The sequence below is a fragment of the Poecilia mexicana genome, unplaced genomic scaffold (assembly GCF_051168715.1).
Source record: "Poecilia mexicana isolate PSO_F unplaced genomic scaffold, ASM5116871v1 scaffold_13, whole genome shotgun sequence".
Lineage (NCBI taxonomy): Eukaryota > Metazoa > Chordata > Actinopteri > Cyprinodontiformes > Poeciliidae > Poecilia > Poecilia mexicana.
The window spans coordinates 33,241,026-33,265,778 of record NW_028263382.1 but is presented as its reverse complement, the minus strand read 5'-3'; the positions used below and the strand labels follow the sequence as shown (position 1 = coordinate 33,265,778).

The following is a 24,753-nucleotide window of genomic DNA, read 5'->3' as shown; positions in this document are numbered from 1 at the left end:
AACAAATCCCAAAATATTCTCTTATGTCTGGGTCTAAATCTGGAATAGCAGAAGCATATGTCCATGTCACTGGATTGAAGACATTAACTATAATATGGTATGAAACATGTTGCAAAAGTAGTTGTTGCTTTTGAGCTTGAGTCGTCAATACATTGAATTTGTTTAGATTAAGGTGAAATGTTGGTTTTCTTTCTGTATTTCTGTAGTTCTGTTTGTTCACATCTGCACATTTAAAGTTGGGGTATGTACCCTTTCTTAAAAAATGTTTTTCACGTATTTGTTAAAACGTATGAAACAGCTAATGTATAAAAAAAATCAAGCTCAATTGCCTAGTTCAGGGAGGAGGACGAGGAGCATGAGTTGTTCCACAGATAACCTGTCTCATATTGTACTGTAACAACATGGAGACAGTTTTAACAAATATGTAAGAAAACAACATTTTTACAAAACTTACATACCCCAGCTCTGCTAAAAATGATCAAGACCTGCTTATTTTTAGCTCTGTTCCAAACAATCCTTTGTGTATTTCCTACTGTGAACAAACATAATATTTCAAAGTCACGGAGTGCTTCATAGATGACTGAAGTTTCCCGCGAGAGATTTAAAGCATACGTAGATTCTCCCCCCTGTTTCCCTTCACATCTTGGTGCTGATACATGCATATTAATCTCATCTACTTTGTTTGTGTGCCCTCAGGGAAAGAGTTCCGGGACGTGATCATACACGGAAACCGGAACAACAGCATCACGGAGCAGATAACGGACGTGGTGAAGCAGCCGGCCTTCATCGCTGGCATTGGAGGCGCCTGCTGGGTCATCCTGATGGGCTTCAGCATCTGGCTCTACTGGAGGAGGAAGAAGAGAAAGGGTCTAAGCAACTATGCAGGTTAGCAGCGGCTGGCTCCTCAGGTGCCTCAGCAAAAATGATGAAAAATAGTCCTCCACTCCTCTCTCTCTCTCTGTGCTCATTTTTTTATTGTTTTTTTTTCCTCTCCCTTCAAAGCGAGAATGTTTTATCATTAGATCATTATCCGTCAATACCATAGCTGCTGCTAGCAATATCATCAAGATGGATGCTCTGTTCCGGCTCCGCGGGGAGACAGATGTTAGCTCGGATCGTTTCCGGAAGGCTGCTGTTTTTTTGTTTTTTTTGACAATTCCACCCACAGAGTTATTAGCCCAGGGAGGGGGGAGTCGAGGTGCCAGAATGGAGTGGTTGGAGCCGTAGCTGTAGTCCAGCTCTACGCCCACACACTGACCCTTACATGTTCATGGTCGATATCCCCAAGCCAGTCCGCTTCCTCTGCCAAGTGCAGTGGCTTTCATTACAGAGGTGGAAATGGAAATGAACTCTCTTTGGGGTTTTTTTTCTTTCTCTATTTGTAATCAGATATTCAAGAAAAGCACATTTACGGGAATACATTTGCTCATTTTTCCGGGGAAAAGCGTGAACTGCAGCAGTGATGTTTCCTGTTTCATCTTCATGTGCTACGTTTTGTGTTTTGTTTTCTGTTTGATTTGTGGCACCTGCTCACCGGCCCCTGCTTCTCTGGCTGCAGCAGTGCATCTCAGCTCCACTCCCCCTTACACACACACACGCACGCACACAAACACATCCCCTCCTCTCAAAGCACTGCTTTGCTCTGCATGCTTTTTTAACACACAACTTTTTCTGTCTTCTTGTTTTGCAGTTCAGTCCTTCACCTTCACCCCTGCAGGTACTGTTCATTTGTCCCATCACCTCCCCTCACCCTAACCCCCTCCCAAGCACAGTCATCCTCCTACCCGATTGAACTTCCCATGCTCAGACTACAACACTCTTGATCATGGCTAATAAAAAAAATTAAACCTCACACAGGTGGAAACAGTTTAACCTGCCAAACAACATTTACAAGTCAGTTTTTGCTATTAGCCGTGATTTTTAACCCTGCATACCGAAATTATTTCCCTGCCAAGCCTAAAGCCGTTTTTTTTCTTTTTTCTTTCTTTTCTTTTTGTTCGTCTGTCATAGCAATCTGGTTCTGGTTTCCGAGCTCGGTTTCATTCTATCCATCTTCCTCCTCCTGCTGAAATGTTCCTTTTAGTTTTATTTCCAGTGATCAAATCATGCTGTGCTTTACCTGTCTACATTCCTGTAGTTTCATTTAGAAAACTGGCTTTTCCTTTTGTTCAGGACGACTTTTGTTTATTTTTCTTTTTTCTGTAACATCTTTTACACACAGCTTTGGGTTGGACCTTCTCAGATTCCTTGGTTAAAATCTAATGTTAAAGGAGCGGTGTTGTGTATTGTACAAACACATCGTGCCATTTTGTAGCACAAGCAAGTAACTATGTTGTTTATTTATTTTTCTATCTCTTTTTTCAACTTTTCCATAAAGAAGTCAGAAATGGAGAAAAAAAACACAATACTGGGGACGAAACTAATACATTTAAGCACAAGCTTATGATACCTTCACTTTGATATATATAAGCATCATCAAAATCAAAGCTATCTTAGCTTCAGTACAACATAGCTTTGATGTTGAACTGACATCTTGAACAACTTTGATGTTTAAAAACACCAAACCCTGGCCAATAGAAGTAATAAAAGATAGAAAAGGAAAATAAAAATAAAAATGTTCTTAATACTAATAAAAGCTTGATTTAAATTTATGGAAATGTTATACATATCACGCATAATTAAAAAAAAACTGTAACTTTGTAATTTGATGCCTTGCAGACCACCCCTGTCCCCCACTTTCCCCACTCAGCTCCTCCAGACTAGTGGCAGCAGTAATTAGCAAACACCTGGTGGAACTGCGAGTCTGCTGATTTCAATATATGAACTGTCTCAGTCCAAAGCTCCTATGAAAAGTTAACAGCATAATGAGAAGCATATCACGTTGTGATACAGTGCTGAAAAGGCAAAGTGTCAGAAAGAGCAGGAGCTTCTTAAAGAGACAGAGGCCCAATTTCAAGTCATCAAATTGAGAAGTCAAATTACATTTAAGTTATTTTTGATATATGCAGCATTTTTATAGTAACTGAAGCTAACAGTTACTATGATTGTGCTATAAATATCACTATGTGCCTGGAACATACATATTATTGCCCCTTCTAAGTCATTTCTGAACTCTTTAGAGACATCAGATACAAGTGATGAATGCCACACTGTAGATTTCATTTTGTAAAATTGTTTGAGAATCATTAATTCTTTTGCTTTCACTTTGCAAGGGTTAGGGTTACACTATGCTGTGCCGGTCATTACATAAAATCCTGTTGACATTTGTGGCTGCAAATGACAAAAATGGGGATTACTTTGGGATGCCTCACTTTCCCGCCTTAACCTTAAATAGAAACACTTTTGTCAAAGCATGCATGAATATGAATGTGACGTCTACTTAATCTAAAGCATTACGTCAGCACATTATGAAAGATGTGTAATCTTTGCAAAAACTGTGTGGTTTTCAGTCAGTCTTCTTAAACGCCAAAGAGGAAGCAGGCCTTTTTTTTCTTTTTTTTTTTTTTAAAAAAAAGCCTTTTACTGGCAAGCACAATTTAACGTTCAGTTCAGCAGAGATCAAAAGCTGAGACTGCGAGGTGATATTTGGAGCATGCATCAGAATGTGATCGAGGGGTTTTACAGTGCTGCTCTCTTTCTATTGACAATTAGCTGATGTATCGAGTGTCCTGTCTCAGCGCAGTAAAGCTGTCAGTACACCAGAGGTAAATCACAACACTGGCGTGGCACACAGCCAGCAGGAATTAGATTTGATGGAAATTTTATATGCTGATTACACTTCGTCAGCCCCCTCCCTAACGCTGATGCTTATTAAACGGGATTAATCTGCATTCATATTGGAGAAAGTGCTTATCCAGCCCAGCCCAGACTAGCCGTGTCAGTCTGGCTAACATTAAAATGCTCCTCAGCAGCCCAGAAATGTGCCAGCCCTCAGATAGAGACTTCAGAAGCTTCCTCAGCCAGCTCCTGTCAATCTTCACCCAGACAACAGTTTCCTTAAATGCAACTTCTGCCGGTGGAGGAACAAAGAGCTCCAGGCTTTGGCTCTGGTTGAATCAAGATGTCTCCCTGTCTCAAAAGTAGAATTTCTATCCACACAGAGCTGCTGGATGTATACAATGAAGTCCTAAATGCAGTACCTTGTTGAAAGTGTTCACACCATTTAGTCACATCCCAACCACAAGCTTCAGAGGATGAAGCAAAACCTTTGATACCATTAATGTTCAGAGCGTCAAAACCAAAGCTGCAGAATGTAGCTTTTATTAAGAAAAAAAAAACATATTTGTTAAAACAGTCACTATGTTAGGACAGTAGAATATGAGACAGATGGTCTGAAAATGTCAAACTCCTCTGCCGCTACTTTGTGGTCCTACTGCCATCTGCAGAAATACTGTTTATTGCAAACAGTATTAAATTAATATCTTTCCTGAAGATTATACACACAAATATCCCACTATGACATTGTGGAGAAAGGTTTTTGAGTGTTTAGAAACCCTTGAAACAATATTTATGTAAGTACTCACAACCTTTGCTTAACACTTTGTTGATCCACCTTTGATATTAATTACAGCCTCAGGTGTTTTTCAATATGATGTCATCAGCTTAGCTTTTCAACTTGAAATTTGCAAGTAAGCCAGTAAAATATGGGAAGCTATTGACGGGGAAAGTTGTTTGAAAAAATTGGTTGTTTCTGAACAGCTCAGTCAGAAACAACCAATCAGAGCGAGGAGGAGGATCTTAGCGCTGTCAATCAACCTAATGTACATGCTGTAGCTGTGCTAATTGAAATGAGAAACAACATACCATTACACGAAAACTGTTTGTCTACCACCATCTGTGGCCATGCTAACATAACAATAACACTGCTTACTCCTTCCAGCCCCCATGGTCTCAACTACGCTACAGCTGGCCTGGCCAACTGAATGCTAAGGCTAGTTAGCATCATTGCAGATAAACAGGGGTTTTTTTTGTAACGGTAAGTTGCTTCTCCACCATTAGCACATTTAATGGAAAGTATTGTTGTTGCGCACCTCCCTCCCTCTCCCCCCAGCTCTCTGTCTAACGCAGCGTTTCTCAACGGGGGCAGTACTGCCACCTGGGGGCCGTTCAATTTCAGCCATTTTCCACTGGCTGAAATTTTTACAACAGGGAGGCGCTGGGATTCTTTTGGGGGGCGTTTGCTTGAAGGTAAACTGTACACCTTAAATGCACAACAATACCAGTTTAGACTTTGAGCAACTTGTTAAAACTGTATTGTGTAACATTAAAACATGCCTGGCTGCAACTGTATCGACGGTAGCTCTTCTTCTCTTCAGTGTTTGTTAGCTTTTGGCGCAGCTCCGTTCTCCTGCTATTGGTAACTTCACCGCATCAGCCTTACACCAGCTGATGACGTTGCTGTGATTCACTTGTCTGGTGTCTGATTTTCAAATGTTTTATGTTTTATTGAGGATTTTTGTGCATATGTTTTGGCAGTGATGTGATCATGACAAAGCAGCAACTTATATTAAAAAGTTTTTTTAATGTTCGTCTGGATGCTGCATGCTTCCATGGAAGGACAACAGAAAATCGATTTTATTGACACAATACCCTCACTGTGTATCCCTCAGAAAAATGAACCCATTTAAATAAAGAAATCCCTCCATGGGTCATGCCTCGATAGAGACCATGATCTGGTATGAAACGGTAGCACCACAGCACTTCTGAATTTTATTCATCAGAATACCGGAGCTAAAAGGTTTACGTCTGTCTGCTTTTCTCCATCAATGCGCGCTTCCCGACTGCTCTGTGTCTTGTGCTGTAAAAAAATAAAAAGACGATGTGCACGTTGCATAAAACTCTGAAACAGGAGAACCGTGACAGAACGGAGTAGCGAACTATTAATCTATAAATCAATAGACAGGTCTAAATAAAGATATAATCCATGTTCCTATCCCATATTTATGTGGCATCAAAAGGATCTGGAACTTTTGTTTTCCCACTGAAAGCACACAGTAAATCCCATGTGGGTGAAATTTTATGAATGATACTCTGATGTTCCATTCTCCTGAAAGCAGCACAGAGCTGCACCACCAGAAACTCACAGAAACATTGAAGAGAAGAAGAGCTATGATTGATATTGTTGAAGTTCTATTCATGATTTAATGATCCAGAGCACAGTTTTTTTGCGAATATTTCAAAGTTTAAACTGGCATTGTTGTACATCTTTTACCTGCTCATTTTGTGTAATTTTTAACAACTAGAAAATTGCACAGAGCAAGAATATTTTTTCCACTCTGATTGGCTGCTGTTAGGATGAAAGTCCATTCATTGCATTTTTCTTAGACACCTATAAAAATGGCTTTTTTGTTCTCTGGGAAATTATTTTTGACGATAAATCCAGAAACAACCATAAAATCATAAAATCATAAAATCATCAACAACAGTGATAGTAATATTAATAATAAAATAATATTCAGTGCAAAGTAGTGCAGATTGAGTTTCCTAAGTCTGTTGGGATTTACCCTGTCCAGGACTGAAGTAGTCTGTTTAAGCTGGTATCGAGAAAGACTCGCCTGGTTTCTGATGACCTCCATCCAGATGTCCCACCCGTCTTCCCCCTGTGAATTAGCCAGACTGAGCAGCCTGCAGTCAACTCGTTCCACAGGACACACCTATTAACGGTCGCTCTTTCTCTCTTATTACAACGTGCACTTGTTACTGAACCAGGTTGGTTTTAGTGACTCGGGCGACTCCCAAGGATGTTGTTTTACATATAGTTTTGGGCTAAAAGCAACTTATCAAACATTTCCACCTTTTCCTCTCCAGAATCAAACATCAAAGCTATTTTACAACCATCAAAGAACTTTGAGGTGACTCATTAATTGAATGTCCACAACATCTCTTAGATTTTCTTTATGCTAATTATTTTATTAGTAAAGCAATTTTGCAAGGGTCAGTACAGCTTAATTCAGTAGTGGAAATAATCAAATAAGTAAAATCAATCATCTAGACTATCTTTCCCTAATGCTGACACTGAGAACTAAAAAAGAGAACCTTTGAGAGAGACGGACAGAGTATGACATTTTGAACCCCAGAACTGGCCTGATGATGAAGGTTTTGCAGCAGGAGGCTCACAGCGCTGATCGATGACGGCAGACGTCTCTGCAGGTCTGATGAGCTTTCGCCTCTGCTTGGATGGTGAAATCAGACAGGCCTTGGGCGTTGGCAGGAAGAGTACTGACTTAGAGCGGCAGGTCTCGGGTGTTAGGGTGACTTCTTCTTGTGCGTAGCGGTACTCAGCTTCTTGTCTTGCGGCTCTGAAGTTCCCTTCACCTTGTCTCATGATCTTTCTGGTTTGTTGAGATGTAAACGAGCTGGTCTCACGGAAGGAATGCACCAGTTCTTCCTCTTTGCCTTTGTCTTTGTCTTCATCTTTTCTTTGGTCTTCATCTTTGTCTTTGGGGTCTCAACCCAGCTGATGAGAGAAGTGCAATTTGAAGCCACATGTTGCAGGGCTGACGAGTTGGTCCCCATGCACAGAACAGTCTTTGGCTCTGTGACCCCAGCTTTTCTTCAACTGCAGAGTTCTTTGTCCATCTCAATCTTGGCCTGAAGCTGCCTGGAGGATCCAATCAACGGTTCCTCTTTTACACTCACCTTTTATAGGGTTTATCCATCACATCTGTTGGGCCTAGATGTTACTTGTGTGATTAACTTTAAAGGTAACTTTATTTATTGCTACTATTAAACTAATATCTCCACCATGGTGAAGTGGGATGATCTCAGGTTTTCTAGACAGTATACAAAGATGATTCTCAGTGCTAAGACCCTCTTTCTGGCTCTAATTGGAGGTTTCTGAATCTTGTAGAGGGAAAACCAAAAGGTTTTTGACCCAAATCATGCTGATCAGATGAATGTAAACTTTTGAATTCAAAGAAAATTACAAAAAAAAGATTTCTAAAACTGACATTTAGTTAATTGTTTTAATGTTGGTCATTTTAACTAAGCTAACACAAGAACAATTTGGTTTGAATTAACGCCAGAAATTTTTTTTTCTTCAGTATATTTAAATATCTGGTCTCAACTGTAGATAATGCATATTTTACCCATTCTTTGCAGAAAAGCTTCACCCTTGTGCATGCGAGGACTGAGGCAAACGTACAGGACTATGGAAAATGATACAAGTTTTACGTGTGTGGGGTCGGTTGGACCCCATTTCGACATACAAGGGTTAAAATCAGTCAGATTGGATGAAGGGTGTCTGAACAACAACTTTCAAGTCTTGCCTAAGATTTTCAGTTAGATTCCATCGTAGCATGGTTTTGTATTTTTAGTATTTAGTTTTAGTATTTTAGTCTTGATGGAAGGTGAACCTCTGTCCTCATCTCAATTCTTTTGCAGCTCAAAATACTCCACATAACCACACTTTCAAATTTTAATTTGCAAAACAATTTTGCTCTAATTTGTTTCAGTTTTTTGCATGAAATCCCCAAAAACCCATTGACTACTTCTGCAAGGTACTGAGAAGATTAATGAAGTTCTGATAGGGATTAATTGTTTTAGCAACTCCCGTCTGCAGAGTTCTCATCTGTTTTGGGAGTTCCTCCTGCCTCTCATTGGTTTTCAGAAAAAAAAAAAACCCATCGCTTGCCCGAGCTTGTTCTGGAATCAACTTGAATGAAACTGGAAAAAACACACACAAAAAAAAAGAGGAAGAATGTTGAGTCTTCCTCTCTTTAATCTCCATCTGTGGAGCAAATGAGCCAAATTACTAACAGCTTTCCTTCCTCTCTCTCTCTGTCTTTAGTAAAGCAGTTTTCTGATATCTTTCCCTTTTTTCTCATTGGAATGAGGTGAATTCCATAAACCCAACGGTTTTCGCTTCAATCCATTGAAGTTCTTAAAAGCTTAGAACTTTCCCTGCTGCTTTGTCATCATGAGGATGCCTCAATTTAGGAGTTTTACAAGCCAGAGGGGGAGTTCTTCCTTTTATCTATGCATTTTGTTCCTGGATCAGACCACATGCATGGCTTCTGGGGATTCCTGCTAGCCACATGACCGGTGTCTCAGATAAAAGAAAAAAAAAAAAAAACCTTAAAGTGATTAATGAGCCCTCTGCCTTTTCTAATCATTTTTTTTTTTTTTTTTTTTGGAGTTTAATCACAAATCTGATAGTGACTCGGCAGCAAAATCAAAGAGATGAAATGAGTTTTGCTTCTCATCTGGCACCTTGTCCTTGAAGAGCACATGACATCTTGATTTATGTAAATCGAAGCGATATACAGGCTGAAAAAAAAGGAACCAAAGACATTGCCCGCAGAGGGACAACTGCAACCCATGGTGAATCCATTAACAATACAAAACAAAAAGGATGAGCACTTTGCTGCTGAAGCACAAGGACAAACTGGACCAAACTAGTAAGATAGAGGGCATCGTCTTATTAGTAGTAGTGCAAAACTCCTCTGAACGTTTTCATACATCTTAGTGTTATAAATATAAACTGGAATGTCTTCTTGGGTTCTTTGTGACAGGCCAAAATAACACATTTTCTTCAATATTTTTGATAGATTATTTGTAAAGTTTGGAGTGCATTTATATTCTACCTACTTCACTTCAAAGTAAAAGAGCTGTCTAGTCATCCTAGTGCCAAACTTTGTAGTGGAAAAAGAGAGTTTTGTCAAAATTGGTGTGTTTTCCATTAAGCAGATTTGTTTTGAAATGTCAAATTGCGTAATTCTATGGCTTCCAAAGGGTAGAAATAGCTTTGTGATGTCTTTATAGCCATGTTTGTGTCACCATTAACATAATGCTTTTTCTCTTTGTCCTCTTTCTTTCCTTTCTCCTGCCTTTAGTGACGTTCCAAAGAGTCGACGGCGGTCTGATGAGCAATGGAAGGTGAGTACTGCCACCAAAATAAAAGCATTGAATCCTTTGGCTCACACAATCTTTCCTCCAGAGTCACGCATGAACTCTGCGGCAACTGCTCCCAATACTAACGCTGATAAATGACTGATGGCTTCCAAAGATTACCAATACCCGTTCTAATGCCTACCGCACAGTCCTGCCCACCCCCACCCCCTCCAAATATACATTCCTACCACATCTCCATTTATGCATTGATAGATATACTCATAAATCTCCTCAGTAGAATTAACAGAAACAATTTAAGCAGAGAGAGGCTTTTATTTTGTCATTTATCTTCCGCCTGCTCGCTACGGGTAACCCCAAAGCCCTCTTGAGTGATAAATTTCCCTGTCACCTTGCGTGGGCGGCTGGGATCTGAGCACATGTAATAATGTAAAAATAATTACCCAGGGGAGAGGTGTGTGTGTGAATGTGTGTGTGTGGACATCTCCATGCAACCCTGCTCCGTTTCAGTGCGTGTTAGTGGAATGGGACGAACTGCAGTGAGCAGGGCATGTCTCGGTGGCACCAGTCGTCCTCTGTGGGGATTCATGAGAGTCCCTGGAGGATCCCAGGTTTCTGCTTATCACATCTGGTCCGGGACAAACCAGCACATCTCCAATCCTCACTGAAAGATCGTGACTAAACGTGACCCTGCTTGTCTTTCTTCTTCTGGGAGGGTGTTCATCTCGTAAGCTGGCATCAGCAATTTTTTTTTTTTTTAATATCTCCTGCATCAATGCAGTAAAAGGGCGATTTCCACCCAATCGTTCTGCGAGATGCCACCAATCCCTTAATGAATTAGCCACACCACTTGCTTGTCATGCCGCTTCTCATCTACTTTCTGCTCTTATGTTTTTCTTTCAATTTTCCACATAAGCGGTTCCAATTCTCACTCCGTGTCTGTAATATTTTTTTTCTTTTGGGGGTGGAATGGATGCTTTGGAAATCTTTGTCAGCAGCTCTGAATGCCACAATTTTCTCGAGATGCACCAATCAATCGGCCAGAAATTCTGAGTTGCACAATTTTCCCTTGATTGGCTGTGATCAGTGATCAGCAGGCCAAATACTGCAAAATCAACTTCTCCCGCTTTTTATTAAATCATAAAATATCCCGCCATGTTCCGTCTGTAAATGGAAATTTCAGTTATAAGACCTATAATAGTGTTTTGTTTTGTTTTTTTAATATGAAAATGATGACTGACTGAAGACATGTTGTCATGGCTGCTTTTCCCTCAATAGTGGCACTGCTAAGGTTTTAAGGTAGCCCAGGTTGGGTATTATGTCGCAAACAGTGCCATACTACTACTGCTTTAAAGAACATTTACAATTTGGAAAGGACAGAAGAAAAAAAGATGACAATGAAAACAAAACACTTATATAAGCAAAAGTCTCAAAGTGTGTTAAAAGCCAAGAGTTTTAAGAAAAGTTTACAATAAAGGGCTGTTTTAATATGAAACAGAAATAATAATTTGCCATTTCAATCATTTTGATGCATCAGCACTAACAGTTTTCTCTCTTCTGAGCTTCAGTGGCGATTAAAGCAGGTGTTGGTATTTTTGGTGTTGTGAGCAGGTTCCACCTCCTCCTGGAAAAGTAAATCAGCATCTCCATAGCATTCCAAGTAGAGAAAAAAAGTGCTGTAAAATTTTCTGTTAGACATCTTTGGACTTGATAAGATGCAGAGTACCAACACCAGCATTTGACACGGCCCCTCAGATCACCACAGGCTGTGGAAACGCCACACAACCTCAAACAACCTCTCCCACTTTGATTTTCAAAGAAAATGCAAAATATACTTTTATCTGCAAGGAGGACTTTTGACCATCTGTCATGTTGTGGTGTACATTAACAGAAGTAATGCAGTGGTTGGAGCCCATGTACTGGATACATTTGTGTGTGTTGGCTCTCGAAGCACCGGCTCCAGCTGCAGTCCACATGTTCTTGACTAAACCCTGCGTCACAATTGTCTCAAGACTACAATTGCCGTAATTTCCAGATTATAAGCTGCTAATTTTTTCAACACATTTTGAACACTGCGATGCGGGTAATATGTGGCTTTTCATCAGCTGGACTGCTGCATGATGAGGAGGACAGACAGGCTAAAGGGTGAGAAGAAAGTTTCATTAAAACAACAATAAAGGAGAGACTGAGGAAGGGTGTGTGAGGTCAGGGATGATACTGTTGGAGGACACACACAAAACCATCTTGGGTCCTAAATTAATGCAACCACATACCTAAAAAACATCATTCTCACAACTTCCCCCTTTGTTCTCTGCTTAGCCCCACACCGGAGCCTGCTGTGAATGCTACGGATTGTTAGCTTGACCACCAATGATGGTGGATAAACAGTTTTCCTGAAATGGTGAGCTGTGCCTCCACTAGTAGCACATTGAACAGTGTGTACACAAGTGTGATTGACAACACTAAGACCCTCCTCCTGGCTCTGATTGGTTGCTTCTGACCAGGACTGGAATATTTCTACAGATGGCAGTAAGAGCACTGAGAGGAGGAAGAAGAGATAGATTTTTTTCCATGGGTTATCTGTCTCATTGTTTTACTGTCACAGCTTCATGATAGCTTTAACACATTTGCAGGAAACATACTGTTTATAAAAGTTACATACTGCAGCTTTAAGGGACATATGTTTAATTTCTCTTCTTTTTGGCAAATGTTTCAGCGGTTTAAAAGTCCATTAGCTTGACCACTTAGTCACATTTAGCTTACGGAAAAAGCACCAGTCAGCAAATAAACAAAAGTAAACTACCCCATTACATTTTATTTATTTTGGATGTACATGCACCCACTCCCAAAGACTCACTGATGTACACACAGGATGTTGTAACACAAGACAATTTTTATTAATATTTTTTTCCCCACTTTTTGTTAGTAATATAAGCTAAAAAAAAAAGTCAAATAATTGTGATAAAACATTTTCTTAAAAACTCAAGGCACACAACATGTGGCATTTTGACAAGTGTGGAATATAGATTTATTTTTTTCTCTTCAAAGTTAGTGTTGTGGATTATACTCCGCTGCTCTCAATAGTCTAGAAATGATCTCTGCTGCTGATGCACATTTTTTGACACACTTTTGTGAACAGCTTCTTTAGCGATGACCTTTTGTGGATTTTCTTGCATTAAATGTTTTTTTTACTGCTATTATGGAACATTATGTAATAGTCCTATTTTTAAGATATTCTTTTTTTTTTTACTGAGATGCGTCTGTTCTTTATTGCATTAAAGAGGATCATTTTGTAATCTCAAATTTTTCATTTGGTTTCAAAACTACTACTGTAATCCTCCGCACAGAACTTGCTCTTCTCTTGTATGCCTTATATTTTGCCGAAGAAAAATACTTTGATCAATCTTCCTATGAATTGATAGTCACCATCACCAGCCTGGGTGATGCATCTCAGACCTCGCCATCAAGCCTCCGGTCTACCTCTGTTAGCCACTCTGATGCCATCACATCCCAGATGTTACAACTCTCCCATCTGTCCTGAAAGTGAATCTGTGAAGCTGATGATATCGGGCAAAAATAATAATAATAATAATAATTTGTTGCATGAAATGTTTATAGCATTAATTAGACAACGGCAAATGAAGCCACATCTGTTTCCATTTTCTCCCTGCCTCGAGCCAAATTGCCCTGACTGAACAATTATACTTAATCAATCACAAAATAAATGATTCATGGAAGATGAATAGGCTGCAGATTGTAGAAACCTGAACAATTTGGCTTTGGCTGCTCAGTTAAAATTGATAAAAAGCTGATAAGGGTTCTTTAACCCCCCCCGTCCCCCTGCCAATAAGGAGATAGTAATTAGGAGCTAGTAATAACTTCTTATCTCCACACTGATCAATGTTTTACCAGAGCAGATTCACTCCTTTTGGAAGAGCAAAGCGTGCTGAAGGAACAGGTTTGAATAAATCCGTTGCCATAGAGATTCCTATCCATCCCAGGATCCGAATCCTAAATGAGATCATCTTCTCGGAGGGTTAATCCACAAAGTAATTTGTGTTTCCCATTGTGTTTAGATAACATCTGTACTTTAAATTCAAGTTTAATCAACTGGTCTGTCGAACCATAAACAACAGATTTATACAGTCGGTTTGGAATGAATCTGCTTCGCTCGGCGTATTTATCGGGAGCCCGGCGTCGGCCGAGTTCGCCGCTATTTATGGATTCACTCTCGCTCGTTGTAGTTACTGAAATGTTTGGGAAGGAGGAAGGATTGTTGCTCCAAGTCGAATTTCATCTCCCAAGGTTGCCATCCGTCCTCGGGTTGGACAGGGATTAAAAGTGAAACGTCAACATTTCATCAGCCGGATGTCCCCAAAACCTATCCAATCCCCCCCCACACACACACATAGACATACTCCTTTAACAAATACCCTCGGTAGAGATCAGTCTTATTGTAATTATGCTTTGCCAAAAACCATTGCGTGACAAATGCAAGGACAATACAGCAATTTCCACTGTCTGCTCCTTCCTTTCCAAGTGCTACTTAGAAGAAAGAACAATGCCTTTATACTCAGCTTTTCTTTTCTTCTTCTTCTTCTTCTTCTTCTTCTTATTATTATTATTATTATTATTCTTTTGCAGCGTGAAAGATTTTTAAATATGCGAAAGACAGAATGGGAATGTGTAGCTGTGTAGTGGAACAATAAAAGGAAAATGGGGTTAGGAAAATATGGTATGGTAAGAAAGAATGATGGCAGCGGTGGAACATGGCAGCCAGAAACAGAGGTGGAAGTACAGGGAGAGATGTATTACCCTATAAAAGTGCATGTGTCTGATGCACAACCATCAATTTGAATGACTTGTCTCCCCCGAGGGCCTGCTTTGGCATTCAGGAGCCACGGCGAGGGCTCTTAGCCTGTTGCCAGGACTGTAGTTCATTTGAACTCCTCCCTTTTGCTGAACGGCTTTTCTCATTAGAACCGGTAGCTGAGATGGAGAGCGACTGCAGCACACCCATTACCTGGCCTTGTCCTCAGGGTTTGACTCTCTCCAAGTCTCTGGGAGCCAACCCATCACCCTGCTGGAGCTCAGACAATGAGCCCTGCCGTCAGACTGCCAGCTCTGACGCTAACTGTGTCGCAAAGCTTCGCTGGTCGCGCATTCCATAATGGGCTTCAAATAAAGCTACAAGTACAGAAGGAAGATGTTTATATTTTAAATATTTTCTGGACATTTTTTTTTTTTTTTTTTTTTTTTACAACTTTAGCCCATTAAGATGTTTTGATCCAAGACACTTCATTGTATCTTTGTCCTGCTGGAAGGTGAACTTCTCTACAAGTCTCAGATCTCCTGCATTCCCGAAAAGTAAATTTTATTTTAAGATATACACAACGTTTAACTCCGTCAATCTTCTCTGACATATTTCACTGTTCTTATTTTAATAGAGTAATCTATTAATTATTCTGACGACTAATCAAGCAATCAAATTAAAGTGCTGTGGTGGCACAGGGGCAAAGCACATCCCATGTATTGAGGCCTTAGTCCTCATGCTGGTGGTCGCAGGTTCGATTCCTGGCCTGGCTACATGTCTTTCCTGTCAAACTACTTTCAAATAAAGGTCATTAGAGCCAACGAAACCTTTTAAAAAAATAATCGAATTAAAAGTTCTACAGTTCTGTAGCATCTTCTTAAGCTAGTAAAAACAATTTTTAATAAAGTACTGTGGCCTACCAGGAAAAGTCATTGACCGCTGTCTTCATCATCCTCCTTCACAGTAAGACCTCTAAAGTCATCTTCTTCTCCTGTGTCAGAATTGAACAGCCTCAGAATTAGTTCATTGCAGACTTCTTCAGTGCCACCCGTGATCTGTGTGACAAAAGTCACAGCTTATTGTCCAGAAATTAAGGCACTGCTTCGGATTGAAGAAAGTTCAAATTTAGGTTGTCTCTAACCAGAGCACCATCTTTGATGTTACTGAAATATCTCAAAAAAGAATATTGACTTCCTTTCAACAATGCTTCGTTGTCTTTGTTCCATAAAGTCCACAATTGCTTACCTTAACATGAATAGATGTCTAGTCCATAGATTCTATCACTTGAGCTGTGGATCTCTGAACATTGATCTTTTGACTTCTTCTCTGTTTAATGTTCTCTTTGCCCATCTTTCCAAGAAAACTTCTCTAGCAAACCTCTAGGGCCTTTACTAAACTAACGTTTGTATGCTGACACAAGTGAGATCCATTTGATAAACAAATGACTTTTGAAGGCAATTATTGATAAGAGAGTAAAGAGGGTTACACACAACGTGTTTAAGTTCAAAATGTTGAAAACCTTGCTTTTTCACTTGACAAGTGTTCACTACTTTAAAATCCTATTAAAACACACTGTAGGTTGGGGTTTCACACATTTTGTTAGCATTTCACCGACTTACTCAACGTGTCCAAATGAACAATCGACAAAGACATTTAGGTGTCTCCTCTAGTATACCTTGACCTGCCAACGGTAACAATCCTCAGAAGTTATTGTCCAGAACAGCATCCCTAATGGCCTCCCAGCAGTCACCCGCGACAAGGTAAAGTCTTGACGGTCCATTTTACAGTCCGACACAGCATCTGTTAAAGGGAACGGCCCACTCCTACGTTCTGGTTCCCACCACAATGCCACGATGCCTCCAGGCCTTCAGTCCCCTTCAAACTCTGTGGACATCTCCACTCTGGATTAATGAGAAGACACAGCAGGTTGGGTTAGGTTTATGATATACATCACTGCCATTATCTACTGCACATATGTGTAAAAGGCAAAAGTGGGCATTAATATATGTATCCACAGTGTGTTTTTGCATAAATAGCTGGATGAATGTGACAAAGGCATATAGCGGGAGAGAAAAGGAAGTAATCGGCTCTGCTCACCTAGAAGGATCCCAACTTTCTGAATCCAGAAATGTATCAGAGTGCTGTTTCCCCTAGAAGGGTTTCCTGTGGTTCAGAAACTTATCTCACAGAAACATGTATTATTTGGCAAAAAGTAACAATTAAACTAGTGCTGTCGATTTATTAATAAATTTTATCAGATTAATCACACTCTGCTGTTATAATTAATCATGATTATTCACTATGCTGAACTTTGCAAGCTCAAACATAAATATGCATGTTTTCATAAAATGTTTTTTTTTTAAAATAGTGTTTTATTGTGCCAAATGAAACAAGTTTGAAGATTCTGTTTTTCAGGTTTTCATATTATTATTCATATTAGAGCGTAAAATAAGAGTAACATTTCTGTCCAAAAATCTGACATTTTCTAGAAAGAACATGGCAACAAGATTGAAAACAAGTTTGTAAAGTCAAATATTTCCTAGAAAAAACTCAGACATTTTGAGATTAATCTCATCTTAAGTTTCTTCTCAAAAGTTTGAGCTTAATCTCAAACTTAATTTTTTTTTCTAGCAAATTTATGACTTGTCAAACTCAGAAAATTCAAACTTTTTTTCTATATAATTTCTAAGATTAAACTCAAGATTTTTCAGTTTTGTAATAGCACATTTTTGACTTTTCAAACTCAAAAATTTCCTTTTTGTCTAGGAAATTTCACAGGTTCTATTGGAAATGTACTCCCCTTTTTTCATCTACCATGGCCCTGATACATCGTCATATAGTCAGGACGTTTTATTTCAACCAATTTAGAAACATCGGTGGCAGGATAATTCATTGTTGCAAAATACATATTACCTGGTTTTTTTAACAGTGTAATTTGCCTCTGAGCACACTAGTGTGATGCTCCTCGCTTTAAACTTTTTTGATTATCGCTGGCTTCGAATTACCGTATGTTTAATGTCCTTTATTTTATTTTTTCCAAATCATAAATCTTATGAAAACATATTATGAATGTTGTATTTCAACCTTTTGTTTTCGTCCAGCCGTCCAGGCCTGTTGAACGCCAGTGACCCGGGCTACCCCTGGTTAGCCGACTCCTGGCCAGCGACCAGCCTGCCCGTCAACAGCAGCTCCGGAGGACCAAACGACTTGACTAAATTTGGTCGAGGAGGTAAGTGTGTCAATGCTGCAAATACTTCAAATCTAAAACCGCAAGAGATGAAAGTCGGCCTCCCTGCCTTCCTTTGTGTTCAAACGGAGTCCCTGTTGTTTACCATGAACATGTACGCATATGAAATGTACACGTTGCCACCTAATTCATACGTATCCGGACATATTTATATTTCACAGTAGACAGCGGCTTGAGCATTAACAGCAGGGGGACTCCGCTGTCACCAGACTGAGTGATGGCAGCTAGTCCAGCTTGGTGTCATTGGCCATACTTCAGAGTAGGGGAATGTGAAGAGGAGAGGCAGGTGGGGGGATGGATGTTTGAAAGGATGGTCTTGAGCAGCGAGTCGTGAAGGACAGACACAGCTTGACTGGCGCAGATGTGGACACTTCCGCCGTGGCTTTACATCATCTCCCCTTCACTGGGCATGCAAGCCGTGTGGTTTCTGTTTCCCTTACTCTCTCTTCATCTGGTGCAGCAGGCGCATGCATGCTAAACATGGCCGTTACTCCTCATGTGTGGGAATGGGAAAGGGAGGGTATGGAGATATCCAGCGGATACAAGGGGGCAAAACACAGCTCTTCATCCTAAGAGTGAAGAGGAGGAGGATGTTAAACCAGCTTTGTTTTATTCATCTGAGCCTTCAAGTGCATTTCCTCTGTCTTTCTGTAATGTTGGGTGTGTTTTTGTTATTTGGTCTTGAATTTGACTTATTTGGGTGTTTTACACCAGATGTCAAAGAATTTTGAAATAACTTGCAGTTTAGCTAGCTAACTATTAGCATGTGCCTTCCAATTCCATTTGATTCCCATCTCCCTTCAGTGCTCTGTCTGGGATTTCTCCAACTGACCTTGATTCCTCTGGTAGAATTTCAACCAGGCCAATCAGCAGGCAGAAGAACAAGTTGTGATTGATGGTGTCAGTGTTTTTTGCGGTAGTAGTAATGTAGTCTCCGTGTAGTTTTAGCATCTGCAGCGTGGGAAGTGAACGAAGCTGTTCAGTCTGTGTTGGCCACGCCTCCAAATACTGAGAAACATCAAGAGCCATCTTGTTCAGATCGCCACTTCTGTCTTTGCAGTAGTGCATGGTTGTTTACAGTGCAGGCAATTTCTAGTAAGCTTCATAGTATCAAATTGTGTGCGTTATAGCCAAACATTAGTGATTGGGTAACATTTAAAACTTTAACAGAGTCCTCTCCAAAATCTAAATATTTCAAAGCAGGTAATGCTTTAGTTTTAACTTTTGAGACTTATTACTGGTAAGCATAGATATCAACCAATGTTTTCCTTCCATAATGTCCTTTCCTAAGAAAATTAGGCATAAAATTTAGCACAGTTTCAACTACAACTTTTTTTTTGTTAGCTATAGCTAAAAAGCTGTTGAAATAACAGATATTCCACCTGATAAAACAAGAACAAGAGAAAAATCATTTGATTTTTCAAAATATCTTCTGTACTTCATCTTACTTTTAAAAAATCTTCAAGGCAGCATTTCTAGTCAACATATGGCTTAACCCTGAATTAGCTCTCTCTTCTTCTCTTTACCAGATCTCCCCACTGGACAGGGAGATAAAACAGGCACCATGCTGTCTGACGGAGCCATCTACAGCAGCATAGACTTTACCACCAAGGCTAACTACAACAGTCCTGGTCAGACATCCCAAGCCAATCCTTATGCCACCACTCAGATCCTCCACTCCAGCAGCATCCATGAGCTGGCTGTGGACCTGCCTGACGCCCAGTGGAAGGCCTCACTTCAGACTAAGCAAGAAATGGCAAACCTGGGCTACTCCCTGCCTGACAAGAACTCCTGCAACAACAGTGAGTCAAAGATCCCTCTCACACCTGGTTACATCAGCTCTGTTCTTGTGTTTAGCATTTCAGATGTTATTTCTTCTAAGACTTTAATATAGACACATTGTAATGTGACGTCATGTGCACAAGATCCCACCAACCAGCTCCCTGCTGGAGGGCAAAAAAAACTTTTCGCTGATGATGACTACCGATAGCTTTAGCTGTCAGGTTGTCAACGTTATGCACAAAATCTTAATAGTATGCATGCTATATGAAAGAAAAAGGGATGCAGTGCTTTACTACTAATTGTCAGCACAATGAGAACTAGATAACAAGGTCAGGAAAAGGGATTTAATTAAGATACAAAAAAATAGCAAGAGAGAGGGAAGTTAGGTGGAGGGAAGTGGGTCAGTTTTGCTAGCTTGACTTTGACAAACAATGACAAACATGTAGATGTGTTGTGAAATTTCGTGTGCATCGGTTCAGAAAAAAAAAACACCAACTCTGACAGATCATCAGTAGAACGGGTATTTAAATTAGCTAATCAATCACCTCTATATTCAGATATCACTTATTAATAATCACAAAATGAACATCAAGCCTGAAAACATTTTACTGTAACAGACTGAATGATTTGTTCTTTGTGTGGGATGTTTCTAGAGTCGAGTCCTGACACATTAGAGGAGCTGTGGTCAGTCAGTTGCTATGGCAACAAGTCTGTGTTTGGCAAAGTCAACACAGAGAGTGAGAAAAGGGAAGAATGCTAGTGGTTTTGAGTTGTTTTTCTGAGTGATTTTCCCTTTTGCTGTGACGCACAGCACTAGATTAATACTATCGGCATCTCCAGGTTTCATTTCGTTAACAGAATTTTTCTACCGCAGTAGTGCAGCTATAGATGGCAAGTAAAAGGATCGACTTTTTGCCCTCCAGAGTTGTGTGCATGAGCGAAATTTCCTTATGTAAACAATAACATGCATTGTATCTATATCAGGCCTTCAAAGTTCTCTCTTTTGTGAGGGAAGTTGAACTCTCGTTTGTTTCGTTGTAAAAGCACAACCTATTGGTGCTTAAACTTAAACTCCACCAAAAGTCTGAAAATCCCTTCTAACCTCGCTGTGGTGGAAAGTGGATGTCTTTAAAAGTTTATTTGTAGTTATTTTCTAGCAGTCATCATGTTGGTTTCTGTGGTTGAGGTCAGATAAACCCCCATGAAAGAGCTGCACAGCTGAGCCATCCATTAATTTCCTGCAAAGTTTTCATAGCGAGCCTACTCCTCCCTTAGCTTTAGCATAATTGCCAATCTGTTTTATATTTCCTAATATTGAAGAAAATCATCTAAGATCATTATCATAAATTTGAGAAGGGATTTTTTTAAATTATACTTTAATGGCTCTATTTTAATACATATTTATAATCTAATTTTCTAGCACTCTAAAACCAATTCATTTTATTTTATTTTTTTCCTACTTTGTCCCCTCTTTTAATGAATCTCGTGATAAAATGTGATTATATCTTTCTGAACTGGGACAAGTATTGAAACATAATCTCCACTGCTGACTCTCTGATCCCATTCCAAGAATGGAGAATAGTCAGGGGAGAAGATTAGAGCCACATTTTTCAAATTATTTATGTATATATATCAAAAAAGAAAGTCTGACTTTCCCAGTGAATGTGCTGTCTGTTGCTCTTAAGAAACTGAACTGTGAAATCCACGCATTGATGCTGTTTCCTGAATTGATCCTGCTTGCTTTTGTTGCTCTAACTGCATGTTGTTGCATGTGCTTGTGCTAACTGCCAGTCTCCTGATGCCACTGTGATTTTTGCCCTCTAACCTCCACTGTAGCCCTCCTTTTCATTCCCGACTACCGATTGGCCGACGGATTGTCTAATAGAATCCCACACAACCAATCACAAGATTTCAGCACCACCAGCTCTCACAACAGCTCAGAGCGAAGCGGCAGTCTCTCAGGTTGGTTTACGCACCAGCAAGTGAAAGCAGTCTGGGACGATTTGCTCCTCACCCCATCTTTATGATTGATCCATGTCTTAATTGCTTTATTGATCTGTTATTTGCATGTGCAGACAGCATTTTCATAAGCACATTCCCTCGTCCCCTCACTGAAGGCACTTTGCTCAGTCAGTTGCCTCCAGTGTTTCCACTCCTTTGTACCTTTTTGGAATAATTGATATTTTATTTCTAGAGGAATAAGGCTTTTGTGCATACAGAAGTGCGTTTTAATGAAAAGCTAAGTTATCTTAGTGATTCCATTCAAAAAATAAAACATAATTTTGAAAACATAAAGCTGTTTTGATTAGCAAAACATCCAGTTAATAAAAACTCAGACTCCACCAGTTTGCGTTTTTTAATTTACAGTAAATTTTCTAATTTACTGAGTTGGTGTCACTGTGCCTGACTGGCCAGTAAACTGGCCTAACCAAAACCCCATAGAGGTATGGCTTTGAGACAGGGTTTATGTTTATGTCAGGGGTTGAGGCTTGGAGGAAAAATGAGAAACTCCACACCAACTGAAACACATGAGCTGGACGCCAACATTAAAGCAGCCTGGGTGTTTGTATTGGGTCTCTGCAGGTTTCACCAACTGAAATTTAGAACTTTTTAGGAACTTTTTTAAGACCATCATTACCAAATATATGGATAAAAATATTTATATGTGCATTTGTGTGTGTTTGAAATTCACTAAACCTCCAACTTCATAGTTTAGTTGCAACAAATGGAGCACCGCTGACCATTTTCTGGGGAGCTTTAGCCACGCCAAGGGAGTAAAACTGAACATTTCTGAGGTCTTTTTTTTTGGCTCTTAGTAGCAGCTATGTGCTATTCACACTGCATATGGCTCTTTTCAGTCTTAACCCTCGTAGTGCCGAGCTTTTTTGCACAGAAAGAACGTAGCATCGTATGGGTTAGCAACAGATGTGAGCCAGAGGTGAAGACATCATCCAGCCAACTGGCAATAAATTTACACTTACCCATGATGGACGTAGACAAGCTAGATAGGGTGTTTTAGTAGCTTTTTACTGGTAGCCCCAACCGCCTCAAGTCACAGAGTGCAATAAAGACATCTGTGTGTAACTCAAACTTTTGCCTGATAGAAAAATCCCAGTGAGAAACAAAAACTATAAGATTAAATAATTGCACCAAAAGTTAAGACCCACATGGTTTTCCCCAGAAAACTCACTAAGCCCAGTGGTTGGGTGCTATGGTAGTCATTCATCCAGCGGCTTGTTGTGTTTTTGAGTTAAAATTTGTTTAAAGTTGACAGAAAATTTGAAAAATAGCACTTGATAATTATGTTTTATTGAAAAGGAGACTAATACCTGAACACCAACTGCAAAGCCTTAAAAAAAGCAAAGATTTTAAAAAGACTTAAAAAAAATAAGCAATGCTTATCCTGGTGGGGCATAAGTAAAGCCTGGTGGCCCGCCAGGCTTAAAATACACTTAAAATACCCTGAACATGTGATTCCTATATTTAAGTCTATCTTACATTTTTTTTAAATGATTTTAAGACATTTTGAGACCTTAATTTCAGGTATATGAATTAAGACATTTTAAGGAAAACCATGTTTTAACACTGGCTGATTGACTCTATCCCACACCTCACTGATGCAGGAATTCATCCTAAATGAGTCTCAGGCAGACATTAAAATAACTTTTCATAATTCTCATATAACTCAAATTTTATGAGAAACCAAATTTGGACTTTTCATTAGCTCTTAGCCATAATAATTTTTTTAAATATATCACTCCTTTTCATTTTTTTATTTAAAATATTGAAGTAAACAAACTTTTCGATGATTTTCTAATTTATTGAGTTGTACATTAAGCGCAGTGATTAGAGACGTCTGTTAAGACTCTATCAGAGCACAAAGAAGTGGAAGCAGAACATGGCTGACAGTAGTCAAGGCAGAGGGAGTTTTCAGACAGAGTGGACTTTATCCACACGTGCACACACAGACACCATTAGAGATGCTTGGCTGGCTAAAGTGGCAAAAATACCTCCCTTTTCCCTCATCCCCTAATGGTGGCCGACTACACTAAAACCCATGTTCAGAGAATTACAATGTCATTTATAGGACAACCCAGGCAGCCCACATGCCTGCCTCCCTTCCTCTCTCCTCTTTTATCTAGTTACAAGCCACTGCCTTAACTGCTCTCTAATTCAATGCTGTGCGCACAGTGAGGCAGAGTGAAGGATCTGAAGTGGCCATGCCTTATAGGCAGATTCTTCCTATAGACATCCAGCTTGTTGGGTGGGGGACTCCAGTCAGGCTCTGGTCTGTATTATAACTGATTCTGAATGAACAAAAGTGGCAAAAATCTTTTAGATTTAATGACATTTTTGCATACAGGTCAGTGACATAAAAGTGTCACTGGAAAAATAGCAAAAATTATGAGTTGTATTCATATTAATAGCTCTATTTATTAATTAGAAGATAGTTCTGAAGCCCCAGCTACAATATTCGTGATATCTTTTGAAATCTTTTTTCCCCATTTTTGAAATAAACCTGCACCTACATGAACTGCATGATTCTAAACCAAAAAGCCGTGATACATATGCCACGCCTGAGGGTGGCAATAGTGCCATCAATATTCAAACAAAGAAGATGCTCCAGGAGTATGGCGAAACTTATCTTGTTTCTAGTGTTGGTCTGGTAATTTTTAACTTTAGCTTACAAGTTAGCTTCAAATGTAAGCTAAATTACTTAACTTACATTTGAAGCGGTGCAGACAAAATAAACATCTGAAGAAACTTAAAATGGCATCAGTATTGTTATGGTTTTCAGATATTGTTGACTAATTCCCTTTCCACTATTTGTTTGGAGTTTTTGTTGCTTTGTTTAAGACTTACCCACTGTTTCCAAAGGCAAAATGACCAAACCCACAAAGCCCATGGCGGGTGGGCAAACATATATTTTAAAGTAAGATTGTAGCCATCTTCAAAGAAACATTTTAAAATGTGGCAATGTGTTGCTTCAAAATGCTAGGGGATAAACTGACTTCAGCTGTTTTTTCGTGGTATTGTGATATTGAGCATGCACAGTGTGGGT

The 24,753-nt window shown here is 39.6% G+C and overlaps 1 protein-coding gene across 1 annotated transcript in view; it reads left to right on the top strand.

Moving 5' to 3' along the window:
- The window catches only part of robo2 (roundabout, axon guidance receptor, homolog 2 (Drosophila)), a 278,307-nt gene that overhangs the window by 219,550 nt on the left and 34,004 nt on the right, over positions 1 to 24,753 (top strand). Inside the window, exons 18-22 of the mRNA XM_088012090.1 lie at positions 697 to 885; positions 9,834 to 9,876; positions 17,764 to 17,891; positions 19,439 to 19,711; positions 21,528 to 21,653. Coding sequence (XP_087868216.1) covers positions 697 to 885; positions 9,834 to 9,876; positions 17,764 to 17,891; positions 19,439 to 19,711; positions 21,528 to 21,653 — 759 coding nt within the window. The remainder of the gene's footprint in view (positions 1 to 696; positions 886 to 9,833; positions 9,877 to 17,763; positions 17,892 to 19,438; positions 19,712 to 21,527; positions 21,654 to 24,753) is intronic.